The sequence below is a fragment of the Lissotriton vulgaris genome, chromosome 8, assembly GCF_964263255.1.
Source record: "Lissotriton vulgaris chromosome 8, aLisVul1.2, whole genome shotgun sequence".
In the NCBI taxonomy this organism is placed as follows: domain Eukaryota; kingdom Metazoa; phylum Chordata; class Amphibia; order Caudata; family Salamandridae; genus Lissotriton; species Lissotriton vulgaris.
The window spans coordinates 362,009,963-362,029,304 of NC_141696.1; the positions used below are offsets into that span (position 1 = coordinate 362,009,963).

Genomic DNA, 19,342 nt, shown 5'->3' on the forward strand with positions numbered 1-19,342 from the left:
CATTTAATCTGACTGAAAAACAGCGCATGCTATCAATGAGAGATGCGACATTTTCTATGTTACACATTGAAAAATTAGAATCCTTGCCTTTTTCTGTGGCTGAAGTGACCGCTGCTACATGGCTTATCCATGGTGTTATTACCTTACCTTTTGCTTTGTATAAATTTACAAATTGTATGAAATATATAGCCATTGGGCGATATGAACCATTAGGCAGTGCTTTTCTCCATGAGACATGGTCTTTACCATACACTTATAGATGCCTAAAAGAGGGAAATGAAGTGAATCTGAATGGTGAAGAATGTACACAGTCACCTGACTGCTCACTAATATGCAGACACATCCAGTTGCATGGTTCTTGTAATCAGGACAAACCTAATTTGGCCTGTGTTTTGAAAGGGACACCAGTTCCTGCAATAGTTCCCACGTTCACTTTGTTGTCCAACGGTAGTTATTTACTTTTGAATAACGAATTTTGTTGTGGGTTAGAGGCCGGTATCGCATATGTGGTTACCGTGTCAGAAAGGGTGGTTTGCTGCAAGAATGTGTTATATCCACCCACGCATGGGAATTCAGATGTTTTAATTTGGCCAAGAATACCAACCTTGAGAGCTGAGTTCAATGGTTTAGGCCGTATAAGAGCCCTATTGTCTCAAAAGCAGGTGGCCCTGAGCTCTGCCCGAGAAACTTATGTCCTTCACATAGCAAACACACGCACAGAAGTACAGGCACTTTTAAGTACTGATTTGCCGTTTCATTTCTGCGAGCTGGTTCATCAAATCTTCAATGCCTCCTCCACAACGAGCCTGGCTCATTTTTTTTAAAATGGTTAGCAGTGGTCTCGTGACTACATTTGAAAAAGTATTTTTTATTATCCCTGCGTTTTTTCATTCTATATTCGCTAGCCTGTTTGGCGGATTTCCTGTTTTGCTGGCTTTGGCTGCAGGCGTTCTGGTGATATTATACTTTATGAAACATGGATGCCCATCCTGCGCAAGGAAACGCTCAGCACCTACTGATGCAGTTTCGCAACCGGATGCTTGATTACTATGGCTCCCTGCCGCTTGCGACTTTAAGCACAGCTTTTGGATTATCCTTCAGATTTTCCTATTTCACATGTGTCCAGCCCGTGTTTCATTGCCTGAGCTGTGATTTCGACTGGGCCATTGATTTGTGTCTCTGTTTACCGACTTCTCCTGACGTCAACTTTGATCAGCTGGTGAACCCCGTAGTGGCTCACGAGCTGGTCTGTTCTGGCGAAAGGGTTATGGCTGTGGCAGCGATGCATGGACTAATGGGTCAGTGGGACATATTCGCAGCGGCGCATGACTTTCTGGCACAGAGCGTTCTCGAGAACCCACTGAGTTGTCCTCTGATGTTGCTAGAGGAATCGGTGTTGGAGGAGCACGTATGTTCTTTCCCATTGCTTAATTGGATGGCTGAACTGTTTTCGGATGATGACAGTGATTTCATGTTGGAAGCTGTAGCTACCTATTTTGCATATTCATTCAACCCATGAGTGACTTTGATGACTTCCATCATTATGGCACGTGACTTTCTAGTAATTCTGAATGGTGCCTTTTTCAATACGAACATTCGATTTTTTCAGATGTTCCGGGCCTATTAACTGAGAGTAGGCCTCAAGTTCGACTTTTTATATTTTGTGTGGCCACTATAGGCATTCATACCTGAATTTTATTTTTAAATTTTACATACATTTACATATATTTAGCTTGGCTCAATATCATTGAACTCTGCTTTCATGTCCTGCCTCTCAGAGTATTGGCTTATAATTTTTCATTTTTAACTGTCCTCGGATCATTGGGGGGGTGTCACATGGTTACTACATTTCTATATATTGTGTTAAGTTAGCATGTGCTTATTAAATGTTTAAACGCCATATTTTCTTTCTGCTTCGGTTTGCACACGACACCTAATTGTTATTGTAGCTTTTAACCTAGACGAAAGATGTGGTTTATTTGAGAATAATATGTTATTGCCTTGGTATCAGTCGTGTTTGGTACACTTGGTACAACTGTCTGCACACTGAGAACTGCACAGTCTAAGAATAACCTAACACAAGGTTGTTGAAGGCCTGATCCTCGCACCACGTTAGTCATAACACAAATACTGTTGCTGCCAAGATTGGACTCTACGTGGGTTTAAGATAGAGTTACAGAGAATGAAACAACACACTTGATGCTTCGCATGCTGAGAGCTGGTAGCGGTTGATGTGATCTCCTCCTACTGAGAATTAGAGGTATGGGTCCGCCCTGCTAAGAACCCAGATGAGACCTTCTTAGATATAATATAATATGCTAATTAGGGTGCGCGAAATATAGGTGATACAGAATTATATAGATCTTTGAATCATAACATGCAATCACCTTTTGCTTATTATGGATTAGTGACTATGCTGCTAACTCTGATTTTTATAATATGTATATTGATATTATATAAGATACTGCGTTTGAGAATGTTGCATTGAAAAATAAACATTTCAAACTTGCACGTGTGTTCTCTGACTCCCAGTTTCGGTTTGGAATGATTATATAACGAAAGAGTGTTCATGTGTTCCACGATACCTGAGGTATTCTAAGTTCATGTTCTGGATTGTCTAAGTCATTGGGAAGTATTTACTACCGATGAGACACTGTAGCTAGCTTGGTAAGGGGATTTCTGAAACAAAGGTGAGTTCTGGGTCACCCTGACTCACCCAGGTTCTAGATCTCTGTGCACAGTTCTGTGGGAGAACGGAAACCCTGCTACAATGTTTTTTCCCCATAAACATATGCAAGAACTTGTTTCCAAGAATGCCTGTTTGGAACTGTGAATAGGGCCTAAGGAATACTCACATTCCCTAGTCCAAGTGTGTAATTGTGTTTGGAAAAGCATTGAGGGCCCCTTTGAACATTTTCTGCATAAAACACAGCCTACTTAAAAAAAAAGGTGTTTTTGGTCATGCACAAGGAGAAGATCTTTCCGTTTACAGATGGGTTACAACTACCATTCAGTAGCAGGCAAAATATTATTGTTTTGAGACCAGAATTTGGTTGCAAAATCTTAACACATACCATCAGCAATTGCTATTTGGATGGGATGCCCTAAACATGCTTTTTCCAAATAGAGATTTCTAATGATTTCCTAAAGTCATTTAGCGATTTGGTAACATGTTACTGAATCGCTAAATGGGTTTAGCAGGTTCTACAACCACATCTTCTTATTGCAAATACTGCAATTTACCAACTTGCTGTTTGCGACCATAAAATGCGTTTGTACATCTCGCCCCACTGTCTCTTAAAAATAAAAAAAGTCTCATGATGCAAAACTTTAAATGTGGTAAAGAAAACGTACATTTACACAGCAATATAATGCGTTCAGTGCAAGGCTACCTTTTCTTCCTATCAGTCTATCAGAGTCTACATTTTTTGCAAGGAGGAAATACTCACTTCTTCACTAGGAGCAAGCTGCAAAACCACTGGTGTTTCCTCAGAGAAGATTGCATGTATAGAATTAGCAACACTGTCCAGGCTGAAGGGAATCACCTAAAACACAAATTTAACAAACAAAACATCTCAGATGTATACCCTGCAAAAACATTAATACTGACAAACACGGGAAGGCATTTAAAATAAATCTCACCTATGCTGACATTTAACAAACACTTGCAAGTTCAATAGTGACTGTGTGTGAAACGTTACTGTTGTATGTTCAGAGCTCCCAAAACTGGAAACATTAACCAGCAAATTGAGCAGAAGAAGATACTATTGGAACAATTACCATCCTTCAATATCATAAAATGAAAATGGCATGGCCCAAATCCTTTCTTGGAAAGGTACTGCAAGTCAGATCATGTGATTTTACATCTAGTCCCAATTTGCTAGCTTGTGGATGTACTCCAGGGTTCTTGTCTGGCTCTACTACTCCTCCATTTGTATGAGCATTAGCTTTACAATGTCATGCAATGTTTATCAGCTTTATGCATGTTACATTTAACTCAGTCATGCTGAGCAGAAGGTCGGCATACTACTTTGATGCATAAAAAAAGTCTACATCTATGACAAACAAATATCAGTGAACAAAGGCTGGCGCTGAACCCAATAAAAAATTAGTTTCTCGCAATAGGCCCTGGTAACCCATCTATTATTTTGGTCTGTTGGCAGTTACTGCTGGGCAACAATCCTAGCCAGTGCTTAAGGGATGTCATTTGTTTCTTTAAATTCACTTAATTTTTAAAGCCTTGCAAAGTCAAATACAACGATGGTCTAAAGGTTCCTCTTTGAAGATGATGGGTGCCGACTTGCTTTTAAGTAGAGCTTATTCATCATGTACCCACTGCATCACTGCTACTAGACCAGGGTTTTGTTGAGAGGGGGAGAAAGGGGAACCTCCCACCCCCTTCTCACTCTTGACCAGAAATAGACAACTATAGGAGGAAATACCGTGCCAACCAATGTCAGAGCAGAAGACTGGGGAAGAACAGATCCGGATCCCAACAGCCACTGTGTGGCTGGGCTACGCTTGTCCACTATTCAGCTGCTGCCAGAAGGTCCCACCCTACACCTAAGCTTAGGTCACATGACTAACGCCATACTCCAGGCATTTGGAGCCATGGGGCAGGGCAAATGGCTTTGCTAAAAACTACACCCTTAGAGCATGCTGCACTTTGCGGTAGATGGTTGCACATCGACAGTAATAATTTAGCCATCCTAAACAATTTTGTTAAAGAGAAGTTATCGTTCTTGTAAAAAAACATCAGAGCTGTTCTCAAAAAACCAAAAAAAAGCATTATGACCCAAATACACAACCTGATGACTAAGCAAATATTACTCCTCCTCATAGTGCTGCTCATGACCTCACACTTGACTAACAGATGACATCACAAATTACATGCGATGCCTCCGCATTATAGCACAAATAGAAAGCTTACTAAAGAAGTAAGCTTTCAAGGAAACCATGGCACCTCACAAAGAACCCAGAGCGTTGGGGTTAAAAAAAAAATAACTGCCCAGGACATACTAGTCCCAGAGCAGGAGGAAACACAGGACCGAGCAAGACACAGGCACGGCGGAAGGGGAGGTCCTCTTTAGCCATACTTACCCCATAGATATAGGCTTCAACATACCACAAGAGGTAACTTTTTGGGACAAAGCACATTTACCACAGGAGGAGACAAATATTTATCTCTTGAGACCATCACCTCCGGATGACATATTGAAATACCATGGAGTGGAGAAGAAAGCTGCGGGACACTTTGGAGTAGAAAGGGAGATGGAGGACACACGCTTTCTCCTCAAGCTACTGAGCCTAGTGTACAGGCAAAAATATTTTGCCAATCCTCCCGAGCATAGTCCAGCAAGGTAACTATGTATTTTCAAAGCAGACAACTGCTAAAGTAGTCAGCCCTCGCATAAAGAAGTACAAGGCATAAAGAAACCAATGTACATAGAGAGACCTGTTGAGTCAGATTGCTTATAGAAAGTACAGCAAGGAAGAAGCCCATGTCTCCGGCACCCATAGGGACCCTGCCAGGCAAAGAGAGCAAGTGATTTGAGGCAGTGAGTAGAAAAATAGAGAGATCAGCTATCACACAATGGTGAATAGCTAAATTGAATACCCTGCTGAACAGACATGCCCATCAACACTGAAAAGATATGATGGACCTTATGACGCAGCTCCTAAAAGACTACCAAAAGAGGGTAGAAAGTTTAATCAAGAGAAGAAAGAACATTGCTAACTCACTTTAAGTCAGCACTAGACAATGCAGATACAGCAAGCAGAAAACTGGCAACAGGCACAGTCCTGAGAAGGCATGCATGGTGGTGCATCTCAAGCTTTAAACCAGTGGTACAATCCAATATCATTGCTTTGCCCCTGACGAGAAACCAACTTTTTGCCCCAGGAGTGGGCAAGGCTCTGGAAGAAATGAAGAAAGCCAATGAGACAGCCAAAGCCATGGGCAGCTCCAGATGTACAGAACTTCATTAAAAAGGGGTATTGCTTGAGACAGGAGAAGGCAGAGTAGGCATGCCTTTTGTACCCCAGTGCAAATACAAACAGGAGGAAACTAGCTCTCAGGTCCCACACAGTGGCAAGAGCAGCACCAAACAAGGTCTTTATTCGAGGTAGAGGAAAATCAAGGAACGGAAACCAACAAAAAAGTTAGGGGGCGGGAGAGAGTATAGGACTTCATAAATAACTGAAGTCCTTTACCATGGACAAGTAGATCATAAGTATCATACACCATGATTAATGCATCAACTTTATACAAAAACCACCAAGAAAGCCTCCAAAGCACCTGCACAAGAAAAAAGACCAGTTACAAGTCATAAAGACAGAGGTGGACAGAACTGCTGCACAAAGAAATGCTATCAAAAGAGTTCCTCACGAGGAAAGTAACACAGGTGTGTACTTCACCATACGGCCAATCCTACATCTACACTTTGTATAATGATACATAAAAACACACAGATTTTAAATGACAATCCTTCAAGATGCTATCCCTCTACTACAGAAGAGAGATTATCTGGCACTAGAGAATGTCAAGGATACCAACTTCCACATTCCCATACACCCCACACACAAACAATAGTTAAGATTTCTAATGATGGAGAGGGAAAAACATTAACAGTTTATATTATGCCTTTTGACATGGAGACAGACCATATACGTCTAACCTCACCTGGATGACTGGCTGGTCAAGGCAACTACATTCAAACAGTGCCTACAAACATTTTCATGGGTAGTATTGTTATTACGCACACTGGGTTTATAGTAAATTGAGGAATGTCATCTCCAACCCCAAAAGGCAAAGAAAATCTTTCTTGGGAAATATTTGAGCACAATGGTAGCAACAGCATCCCGGACTACACGAAGGACCCAAGTGACACTATGCAAAATTTGCCTTTACCAGATGTCTACTCATAACTGGGAAATAAAACCTATCTACAGTAGACACCCTTTTCCAACACTGGAGCAGGCCAGAGCTGGACCTCTTCTCAGCACCAGAAAAAGCAAAATGCTGGTATTGTGCATCCAGATACTACCATCCTAAGCCTCCAGGGAATGACAGGTCAACAAGCTGGTACAGGATTTTTGCATGCGCCTTTCACCCCATACTACTGGTTCCAACAGTCTTGGAGAGATTCAAAATGTTCAACATGACAGTCAGTGATTCTCATAACTCCCAAAAGGCCTGAACTACCATGGTTCTCACACCTACTACAACTGTTGGGGCACTACAGTATCAATATTCCTGTGCACAAGGATACCCTAGCCATGCAACAGGCAAAGTACTCCACCTAAACTACAGCTGATAGTACGATTCTTGAAACAGTCAAATTCCAAAACTTTAATTTACTAAAGGCAACATTACGCATCATCAAAGAAGTGTGGAGACCGTCAACTACAAGGTGCTGCATTTTTGTAGATATCTAACATGGTCAAGCGAACAACCTGAAAAACATATTTTATCAAGACACAGTCACAGTTTAATACCTCACACATCTCACAAAGCACAAAACTCTCCCATGCGTCACAAAGAATAGATTTCACAGCCATCGCAGCTTATTTAAAGGGGTTACACACTAAACAGATTTTTTCAGTTCTACTGATCAAAAGTTTCATGAAGGGACCAAAAACGCTCTTCCCCGCTCGGGGAGTATCTATCCCATAGGGTAACCTCAACCTAGTATTAGCCAGATTAATGCAGGCACCCACTGAGCAGATGCACAAAGCCACGATCAAACACCTTTCATTAAAGACTGTCTTCTTAGTGGACATCACGCCACTAAGAAGGGAGAGTTACAGGTACTAATAGGGCAGGAACCATACCTATCCATACACAAAGATAAAGAGTTCATGAGAACACACCCAAAATTCTTGCCTACGGTCATTTCGCCATTCCATGTGAATCACACCATCAGGTTAAAGTCTTCTTCCAAAAGCAGTCCAATGCAGCAGAAAGGGTCTTACACACACTAGATGTCAGGAGAGCCGACCTGTATTACATACAGGTCACTCAGAACATCAGGAAAAACACAGCAATGCTTTGTTGGCACACGCCTTTGGTACAGCTGTAACAAAGAATACGATCACTGCATCGATTGTACACATAATTCAGATAAGCTATTAACTAGCCACAAATCCTTTGTTCTCCAAACCAAACAGCACACTCAGTTGGAAGAAAGGAGCTACTATGGCCTTTAGGGCCAATGTTTCTATGCAAGAAATATGCAGAGCAGCCACATGGTCCTCAGAGCAAACCTTCACAAAGCATAACAGCATAGACGGTCAGCCACAAAAAGAGGTTGCTTTGGGACAAGAAATATTTTTGCTTTCACTTCCTTTACAATCCACCTCTGCAAGGAAGGTAATACTACTATATAATCAGTGCAAGCAAGAGATTTCGAGCAGGAAAAAAAGTACCTACCTGTAATTATCGTTCTGCAGTTTCAAACAATTCTACATTCACATACAACCATCCCACCTCCCCATTGAGGGATGTTAATAGAGGGGGGTGGGGGCAGAATCTAAGATGATGGACATGCAAATGGGCATAGTGAGACTGCGGTAGATGTTATACAAAGGATGTGCCTATATCGACTCCAATTTAAGAAGAAGAAAAAAAATATTAGGGAATAATACTCTACAAAATCTAACAACATCCTCTAAAACTTTAAATCCTTTGCCAATGCTGCCCTACTCACCTAGGGAAAAACCCTTTATTAAACCACTCTGCCACTCACAACAGCTGTGGTCTAATACCCTATCCATCACACCTTCACAACCCACACCTCATTTTGTACCACCCCATCATCTTGTTAACCAGTAGTAACATTCCTGCTATTTGACATCTGAAATATACTCACATCTTCGACAGCGTATGCCTTTCCATCCTTAGGAAGAGATAGCTTTTCGACTCCTTTCACTGTGACTAGAACAGTAGCTCGAGGACGATCAAACAAGTTACCTGCTCCAAGCCCCGGCCAGGGAAGGTCCTGTGAGATTTTAAACAAATATTTTATCTAAACAGGTAAAAAAAACATTTCTTCATCCACTCTTCTCTCATTTCATGCAGGCTATATGTCAAACTTTGCAGGTGTGCTCGTTCGTTGTGTAGCACAGAATGACAGGGTATTTATATACTGAAAACATGAATATGTTCTAATGAACAATATCCCCATCAGCCTAAAATATTTACATAACTGGGCATAAATTATCTTTCACAGAAAGCAGACTAAATAAGAATCCATGTTCAGGACTTCATTCTCTAAATGTACAGTACTTTAGGACACTGTACTTAATTGACTGAAAACGTTTTGAAATTGAAGGAAAACTTCAGATAACCAACACCCACAGAGCTGGTTAGACAGCTCATTTTGAAGTGTGAATAAATCAAATTTGACAAAGTGACTTTTTTAAAATAAAATTAATAAAAATTGGTTAACAACGCAAACAATGTACAACATGACCATCATCCACACGTTGACTCAGTAGTTACAGTACATAAGTGCAATCATAAAATGTCCACATCCAGTCCATGATAATCCCACAACCTGCCCCAGATCGTCTCATGTTTGAGGGGCCAACCCTGTGACACACATATATATATATATATATATATATATATATATATATAGGGGTTCTTCGGATTTCCACTTACAGCAATATCGCATTTGGCCACCATTTTTGCCACCCCAATAAAAATGCCTTCCATCTGCTGTCACCCCCAACTCCTCCAACAGTCCCAATAAAGCAACGCTGAGGGTATGAACAATCTAGCAGCCAAGAATCACAGAGAGCTCCTCCTCGATCTCCTCCCAAAGGGGGACCAGTTTCAGGCATTCCCAGACCACATGGAAGAATTCCTCCTCTGCTAAGGAACAATGGGTGCACCCTGGCCTGGGAGTCCTTGACTGCTCGGAAGAACAGCTAGAGAGTCTTGTGCGTAAGGTACAAATAGTTATGCTGGACCATTCAGCTGCAAGCGGAGATAGCCACGGGTCTGTGGGCAAACCAGGCCTCACGCCAATCGTCATCCTCCAGCTCGCCCACCCAAGCAGTCCACGGATGCAGTATGGAGTATTAATAATGAAATCGATAAACCGATATAGCGCCCTTGCACAACCTCCCCATCAAGAGCTAGGCCTCAAGGGGGTTGTACTCTGGAACTTGTGTACCAGAGGGCATATTAGCTAAGAAAGCGTGAAGCAACTGCATGTACTCGTGGAACTGTGTGCGGGAGAGCTAGTACTGCTCCCTCATTTCCTAGAATGTCTGTACGTAGTCACAGCATGAGACATCCCCAAGATGAGTGATGCCTATTCTGCACCCACTGCGAAAATCCCTGCAGCCTGGCGGTGTGCTGTAACCATGTCCTCTGCCACAGTAGGGTCAGCCTGATGAGTCTGCGCTCCAAGCAAATAAATCGGAGTGCTGCCCTCCAACACAATCGCGCTACCCTTGTAAAGGCAGGGAGAGATCCTGAAAAGCAAGCCCAGTAGCCCATTTAGGCCTAGAAGGTCAGTTTCACCCGATATGTCGGATTGTCCGAACCAGTCATTAATCGTAACTAGTTGCGCAGCTAAGTGATTACCATAAAGTTGTGACATTTCCCCCATCAAATGGGGAATGTCGTCTATTACCATAGGCCACACAAGGGTGACCACCCACCCAAACAACGGCAGACCCCCTCGAACCAGTGCCTGGAACCACCACCTAGGGATCGGGTGGGGAAAATTTGAAAAATATATCAAAAGCGTGGCAAGATCACCATTTTACAAGGGCCACTCGCCCAAAGGGCATTAAGTGGCAGACGGCCCCTCCGCCGCAAATCTGTGTTCATCCTGGCAATCAGTGGGGTCAGGTTATGGCTCCAAACCAAACCTGGGAGGCAAGAACTATAGACACCTAAATATTTAAATGCAAGCAGCGTATCAGGATAGTGACTCGCCAGGAACAGCTTCGCTCAACCTTCGCCAATAGGTAATAATAAGGATTTGGATTCATTGACCCGGATTCCTGAGGCCACCCTGTACAAACGTAGAATCTTCAGACAGCATAGACCTGAGGACTGTGGGTTCTCCAGGAACAGCAAAATGTTGTCAGCATTTAGCATTATACCATCCTCCGATCCCCCATTCCAGGTTCATCTCTGCACCAGAGCGTCGCACCGAATGAGGCGTGCCAAGGGTTCAATCGCCAAGGTAAATAAAAGAGAGAAGAGGCAGCCTTAGTGTGTGCCTCTACGACTCAGGAAGGGCAGTGAGAGGATCCGGTTAACCCAAACCAGGGCTTTTCAGGCTGGCGTAAAGGAGACCAATGAATCCAAGACAATGAGGTCCCAGTCCTGCTCTCCGTAGCACAGCATCTAAGAAGGGTCAGTCAACGGTGTTGAATGCCTTCACGAAATCTATTAGGAGCAGTGCTGTAGGACCTCGGAGGCAGGGAACCTGAGAGAGGGCCATCTGGACCCTTCAGATACAGTGTTAAGTGCTCTGTTTGGCATTAATCCACACTGACCTGAGATGGCGGAGCCGATTAGCCAAGACTTTTGTGAACACCTTAACATCAGTATTGATAAGAGAGATCGGCCTGTACGAGGAACACCGATCCAATGGCTGGCCCTATTTAGGGATCATGATAATAGTTGCCTTGTTCAACTTGGGCGGATAAAGACCCTGTTCTGCCGCTTCGTTATAGAACACTAGGAGGTATTGGAGAAGGAGAGGCCTAAACCACCTGACTAACTCCATTGGAAATCCATCAGGACCTTTGTTTTCCCAGGGGTCATGGCAGACAGCGCATCCCTGATCTCCTCAACCGCAATTGGTTGATCAAGATCTGGGAGAGGGGGGGGGGAAATCGAGGGCAATGGAATATCTTACAGTACCGCGTGTGCAACTTCTCGTGGAAGCCTGGGTGTCTCAGCGTATCGCGCAATATGTGGTCAGCTACTTCTGGAGTCTCTTCACTAAGGCCACCCTCTGTTTTGCGAATCGAGGGCCCTGCTCTAGAAGCAGTATTCCTAGTGGCCAGCCAGTATAGGAGCTTTCTGGATTTATCTCCTTGCTCGTGTACACACTGTGTTGATGCCCTCCAACACTGTCTGGCCTCTTTCAGGGAAATCTGTAGTAGATTAGACATCGCCAGGGCCAACTTGCAGTTCAGGTCTGCCAACGGCTGTAGATGCACCCGTCGTTCAAAGGAGAGTATCTGAGCCCCCAGAGCTGTAGTCTGTGAGCGGTTGAGCACCTACATACCCCTTCATAAGACCCCTGAGGGTAGGTTTGCTGGCCGCCCAGAGGGTCCCGGTAGAGGCCACTGAGCCCTGGTTCACCTCAAAATAGGAGCGGATCTGTTTCGACAAAGTGGAAACGGTCTTTGTCAGTGAGATACCAGGCGTTAATGCGTCACATGGGTCGCCGCGCGGTTGGGGAGACATGATCAGATATGCCCCAGGAAATAATCCCAATTTCCATGAGTTGGAGGACGTCTGTTGCCGGGAGGAAGATCTGGTCAATGCGCGACGGGGTCCTGTGTGCCACAGATGTTTGAGTACGCACATATGTGGGTGTGCCATGTTCTCCAAGCATCACAAACGCCTATCGAGCCTGCCCAGAAGGAAAGCAACAGGGAACGTTCTCTGCACCCTGGTCAGGGAGGGTCATAGGTGTCGTTTATAGGGTCAGGAACAGCATTAAAGTCCCCCATTATCAGAGTGACACCTTGAAGAATACTCGGCAAAAGAGCCTGAAGTATCTGCAGCATGGACTCGAGTTGCTGCTGAGGAACACAGACCGACAGGAAATTCTAGTACCTTTCCTCTTGTCGACTATCCTCACATACCGCCCTGGGGGGGGGGGGGGGATCTTCATGGGAGGCAGGCAACACCAGCGGGAACCCCTTGTGTAGTAAGATGGCCACTACTCAGGAGCTCCGGGAAGACCCTTTATGAAACACTATAATAAATGAAGCAACCTAGAAAGGGATAGTGCGTGCCCAATAAGTGGGCTTCTAGAAGCATGAGCACTGCCAGTTGGAATCACTTCACGTATCTAAGAACGGCCGACCACCTAAGGTGATTTAGCAGTCTGTGTTAATGTTCCAAGATAGGACCTTAAATGGCATCAGTTAGGTGGTGACCGAGGGGGCATTAACCCCCCCCCCCCCCTGGGAGATGAAATGAAATGAAATGAAAAGCAATTTTATAAAGCGCAGCAGTTGCCCTAAGGCGTCCAGGCGCTGAAGCTAGAACAGTGTCTTCCAGGGAGACGGTCCAGGAAGGATCCGAGTTAATTAAACAAAAAGGTCTTGAGCTGTTTGCGGAAACTTGCCAAGTTGGAATTACTTCTCAGATGACATGGAAGAGTGTTCCACAACCTGGACGCATTGTATGTAAAAGAGCGGCCTCCTGCTCTTGCCCTATAGATCCTAGGGACTTTTGCCAAAAAGGCATTTGATGAACGAAGTGATTTGCTGGGCTGATAAGGGAGGATTAGAGCGTGATTGATTTCAGGACCTGTCTTCCAAAAGGCTTTATGGGCGATGCAGAGAGTCTTAAACTTTATTCTGTCCCTAACGAGATGCCAGGAGATCCAAGAGGGACACTCAAGGCGGCATAGCAGAAGGTGCATGTTTAGTGTGTGAGGAACCTGTCAGCGACGTGTTTAGTCAAACCTAAATGAACAAACGAAACCACCCATCCCCTCAACTTCTCCCATCCCCTCAACTTCTCCCATCCCTCAACTTCTCCCATCCCCTCAACTTCCACTGCTGTGGGATCAGTCGCCCCAATCCCTTATATAACAATAAAATGGGACCAGGAGCTACCCAAAAGCTTCTAGAGGTCCCCAAATTAAGGATTCTAGTTTCCAATAGCAAGTATCAATGTATCATACTAGTGTGCCAATAACAAGGTAGCAATAACAAAACCTGAAACAGTACAGTGAACAGCAGGTACAGAGTGGAAGACCAGAGTAGCCATGTTTCACTTCCCCACCCAGTCACCAGACCAGCATTGCCCAGTTTTACATTCGAAGCTTCATGGGGCACATCTGTGGATCGGAAAAGGTCCAGTGCCCGTAAGCCAAGGGCGCCAGTCATAGTATCGATTCAGTTGGGGCTCAGCAAGTCCTGCCTCCCCCGTGGGTAGGAACGAGTCTTTCAGGAAACAAGAGTTTTAGGAGAGGGAAGGGAGGCCTCCCCCCCCCTTGCCTGGGAGACAACCCTCTTAAGACTATCAGGCAGTAGAACTGCACATTGCTCCATCCCCCACTCCCAAGCTTGCTTCGGAGTGTCTAAGAAATAGGAAGAACAGTTAAACCGCACTTTCAGTCTGGTTAGACCATAATCCTCACATTTTGAAAGATTAGGAATCGATGCATCCTGGCCTTGCTGAGAATAATGTCTTGGTCTTGATGGTTGAGGATGCAAGCTATTAATGGTTGGTGGGGGGTGACAAGTCAGAGAACGGTGTGCCCTCTCTACCACAAACCACTGAGACAGTCTGTCAGTGGGGATCCATGACCTCTGCCACTCTTCTGGCAGTCGGTCTGCGCCAGCTGTCTCCACGCCGTCTGAAAAGGCAGACAAACCGGAGATTGTTCCTCTGCGACCGGTTCTCTTTGGCTGGTTCTTCTAATGACACTGTGGTGGAAAGTAGTTTGGAAGCCTGGAGCTTGATGGTGCCAACTTCATTCTCCACTGAAGATACTCTAGTCTCAGCCACAATCACCTGGCCGGCGACATCCGGAAGCAATAGGGACACATCCACCTGGACCTCATCTACTTTAGTTTCAACCGTGTCACTCAAAGCGCCTTAATGATAATGACAAAATCTCCTAACATGGCGGGTGAACACACAGGAGGGGGACCTCCAGTAGTCCTGTAGGTGCCAGAGTAGGCCTGGTGTACCGATCTATCTTTGTCTGTGCCAGCGCTGCCGGCTTGTGCGGGGGGGGGGGGGGTAAGAGGGGGTGGCGTGGCGAGGGGAGGTGGAGTCTTTCCCACCCCCATCTCCTTCCTCCTGTGGCCCGCTTACCCCAGTGGGGCAACACAAGCCTCCAGGACAGCCAAGAGTCTGCCAGCATGTCCGCTCAAGCAAGCAGGGATAGCACTGAGGCTAGGCGGTATGCCCTTTGCCACCGGAGCACCAAACAACTTGTTGGCAGGCAGGGCCTTAGCGGAGCACATGTGTCACCAAGGCAGGCTACAAGCCACCCCAGAACAACAATCCACAACGGGAGGGGAGGGGATTAGTAGCACAGCCTTTGAGTGGAGAAGAGGGGTCTGATCCTTCCCCTGGGAGCAGGCATATCGTGCTCAGCCATTCCTTTGGCAGCCCCAGCAAAGGTCTAATAGTTAGGAGTGTACCCACGATCTTCAAGTACGATCCCTGCCTGCCAGCCCAAGCAGTCTGCAGAGGATGAAATCTAGGAGCTCGTGTCCAGCACCCCACCAGGTAAGCCGCAAAGAGGGGGTTTCTCACAAGTCAGCGAAACTGGACCCCGCAGTCATCGGGCCTCCTGTCACTGCCAAGGGAGACAGTAGCGATATCCGTGGTCTTGGTCACGGGGCTCTGAGTCACAATGAACTCTGCTCAGGGGCAGGGCATGGAGAGGGGAGCCCAAGCAACACCAGTTCAGGCCAGCCGCCCCTATCTCTAGGTGCGCACGGACACTCCCTCAATTCTCTGGCCCCTGCACCTCCTCCTTTGAAAGTCCAGCACTGATGGCACACCTCGCACCGCAGCATCTTGCTTACTTCCAGGCCGGTCGGCCTCTCAGACCCGCACTTTCCAGCTTCATGGGAGACGCTAGTCAGCTGCGACGAATAGTAAGCGGTGGCTCTCCTCCACAACAGGCCCCGCTCCGCCGTCCCCGCAAAAGAGCCCCCTCAGAGCCGCTGATGAAGTTGCTGCTGGCCCGCTAAGGTCTATGGGTCCTGTCTTCCTCCTCCAGGCCTGCAGCTTAGTCGTGGCCCCCCATCTTGCTGGCGCATCGCGGCAGTCACTTCAACTCTGGCCCAGAATGCAGTCCTGCTGCGAACAAACATCTTGGCCCGGCAACTGGGTCCCCTCCCCCACAAGACGCAGCAGAGGAGGATAAACCTTTGCTGTCGGGCAAAGGATGACAAAGGATTCTTTTTGGAGCCGCATGAGCAGCCCCAGAACGCACCCGCCATCTTGGCTGCTGAAGCCACACCAAGTGACATGTTACTGAAAGTTGAACCACAGGAATGAAATGTTAACCTGAACATCACCATGTTCAGTTTGTGTACTGATTTCAGGGTGAAATAGCATGAAAATGCTTACTGTGGCTATTAATTAATTGGAAATCCTTTCTAACGCACGATGGAGAGCGAAATGTTGTCACTCCAGATCATGAAGGTTTCACTGAAAAGATTTATTTTCAGTGAATTCTTAATATTTTTATTTAACATGTAAAAAGAAAAAACCACAAGTGTGCTTCAGTAGGATTTTTTATGCCAATATTTGCAAAGCGGTTTAACAGTGGCATACTGAATGTAACTATTTGCATACTCAAGAAATGACTGTTTAGGGAATGTTTGAAAGGCCCCAGTACTTGGACTGGCTTCATAAATCCCAGTGTAGGCTGTGATGGTTCCCAGAGGATCCATCACAGCCTACATTGGGATTTATGAAGCGAGTTCAAGTACGAGTGCGTCTTGCACTACGCATGGAACAATTTGTAGGTTGTTTAGATAGGGACACAGTAAAGAAACACTTTACATCCTCTCTCACAAGTTTTTTTGGTTGACACTTACTTCTTCAACGGAAAAGCCCATAGTCAAGCTAACCAGATCTGGGATCCGCTCACCAGGAACCGGCCAACTGCCATCTCTGAACGTGACAGACGGGGGAGATTTCAGGATGTTCAGCTCATCAGAAAAGGTGCCTTAAATAAAAAGATTTTTTTGTTTTAAATGTGCATGAAACATTACCAACCAAGCATAGTTTGTGTGTGTCTTATCAAAAAAAACTCCTTCAAAGCTGAAACAGGTGCCAAATAGCAAAGAAAATGTGGGGCTGCAGAGAGACTTCACACGTTTCCCTCTCTGCCACCAATTAGAGTATAAAGAGAAAATACGTACAAGCAATATTCAAAGGTTAAGATGCACACAGTCTAGAGGAGTTTCAAAACAACTCCCAAGTAGCACAAATGAGCCAACTAACTCGCAGGAAAACCCCTTGTCAGGAAGATGAAACCTGTATACAAAAAGCTCAAACACATTACTCCGCTACCACGAAAACATTCGCTTTCATTCCTGGGGTCGGGGCAGGTGGATTTATTACTACTGTACTCTAAGTGGAGAGGAGGGAAGAAACTTACTACCATATTCAGCAGAGTAGATATCAGTGCTTTAAATGGGCCAGTACTGTCTGGAACGGAGTACCAGCACTTTTTTTTTTTGCAAGGGAGAATACTGGCCCTTCTCAAGAGAAATGTAACACTTTTAATTGGAGAGTACCAGCCCTTCTCAGAAACAAGCCGGTACTCTGATACAGGAGTTCCTGCACTTTTATTTTTCCATTTCATGCACTGGCAGATATGCTCCACAATCCATTACTTGTATTGCAATGGAACATTTATATGGCGCTTACTACCCCTATGGCGGGAGCGGAAGCCCTTGCCTACACTGTCAGCGTCCTGTACCACTGCAAAGTCTGTTTGGATTCGGCAACATGTAGCTCCTCCTTATTGACGTACAGGATGCCATCAAATGTAAACGAAAACACCAAAGCTCCAAAATGAAATAAACAGGTACTTTCTGTATAGAGCTTGGATTTTTGCCCCTTATGGGAATCACCCTGTACACATTTATCACCATGCATTTGTAATTCGGTACATTTTCAAGCAGCTCTTTATGTATGTTTTTATGTTCTGCCTCTGCTTTTCAATTGTAGAAAGAAGGGGACCCGGTCACTCGTTTTTTTGTTCTGCTCTTTTTTTATTTTGGGCAGAATCGTACACTAAGGTATTTAATCCTTATGTGTAACTTATATTTTTGAATTTTAGAAAAGAAATTGCAATGATTTTTACAAATTTAATGACAGTCCGAAGAGTTACTTACTGTCCTGCACAAGAACACATGTATTTACAATAACTCAAAATTTACATTGAAAAGACAGAAAAGAATTACACATTCATATGCTTTTACAGAAAAACATTTAACCATCAATTGCTCATTAATGTTGAGAGTACCCTGTCCACATGTTTTATGTCAGGCCACTAGAATCATTGTTTTCCTTTTTCTTTTGGCCTAATTGCGCATTGGGCGACTAATATAACAAACATTCAATTTATTTGAGAAAAACAAAACAAAAGCCTTATGCGCAGTGAAAGGGCATTCGGAATTAAGACGAATGCAGGGTCATAAGCCTGTAAGCCGACGCGTTTCTGAGCCTGTCTATATACTTATTCAGGCTCGTCTTCAGGGCTTCGGGGCTGGGTACCTATATGAATACAAATATAGGGCATGATAAGTTTTTGACCCTCTTCGATGTGTCACTAAGACTGTTCAACTTGCGTTATCGTTACCTTTTTGCTTAGAAATGCAACTTGTATCAGTTCATCTGATCGATTTCTCTTGGTGAGACTCTTTAAATTCTGCAACGGAAACAATAATATGTGTATGTTTCCAAAAAATTCTTATGTTACGTTATGGGTTTATTAGCATCGCATGTTTCACTCACGTGTTTTTCAGCCACAACGTTTTCTAGCGGTTTGTAGATCTTCCTTTTTTATTAAAAAAAGGGGTGAATGGACGCTGGCGCTACAAAGTGAATAGGCACGTATTTAGCAATGTGGGAATATTATGAATTCAATGCATGAATCTAGCAATATTATACAGGCAGCTGATCGTTTCTGCACTTACTTTTCAACGTTCATTGAGCGCGGAGCGCCTGGCTTGTCTATCGTGGGGCGCCACCTCTTATTGATTGGCAGTAGTCGGCGCTGTAAGTTTAAGAGGGTATTATTTTTTATGCTTTTCAAAGCACGTGCCCTGCAATTTAATATTTCGTTTTAACAGGTGCGGTGGCAGTGAAGGAGGGGGTTCATTCAGCGCGCACTTTCTTGCACGCCTGCTTTACAAATAAGTTCACTTATAAATAAGGCTCCCTATTTTCCGTTTTTGCTGATTTTAACAGATAAATACAGACAGAAAACATTTACTTGTCTGTATTTGTTTTTAAATGTGGATAAAAACGGAAATTGAGTTGCTTTTTGGGTAATACTAAATACTGTCTGCCATGACTAACATGCCAATGGATGTGTGGATTGATAGATAAGGGGGTTAAAAAAAATAAGGAATTTTA

General features: G+C 44.6%; 1 protein-coding gene across 1 annotated transcript in view; it reads right to left on the bottom strand.

The window, feature by feature from the left end:
- Positions 1 to 19,342, bottom strand: part of ATP6AP2 (ATPase H+ transporting accessory protein 2) — a 59,290-nt gene that overhangs the window by 18,318 nt on the left and 21,630 nt on the right. The window contains exons 2-4 of the mRNA XM_086933280.1: positions 16,789 to 16,919; positions 8,871 to 8,999; positions 3,450 to 3,545 (exon numbers count right to left, since the gene is read on the bottom strand). Coding sequence (XP_086789406.1) covers positions 3,450 to 3,545; positions 8,871 to 8,999; positions 16,789 to 16,919 — 356 coding nt within the window. The remainder of the gene's footprint in view (positions 1 to 3,449; positions 3,546 to 8,870; positions 9,000 to 16,788; positions 16,920 to 19,342) is intronic.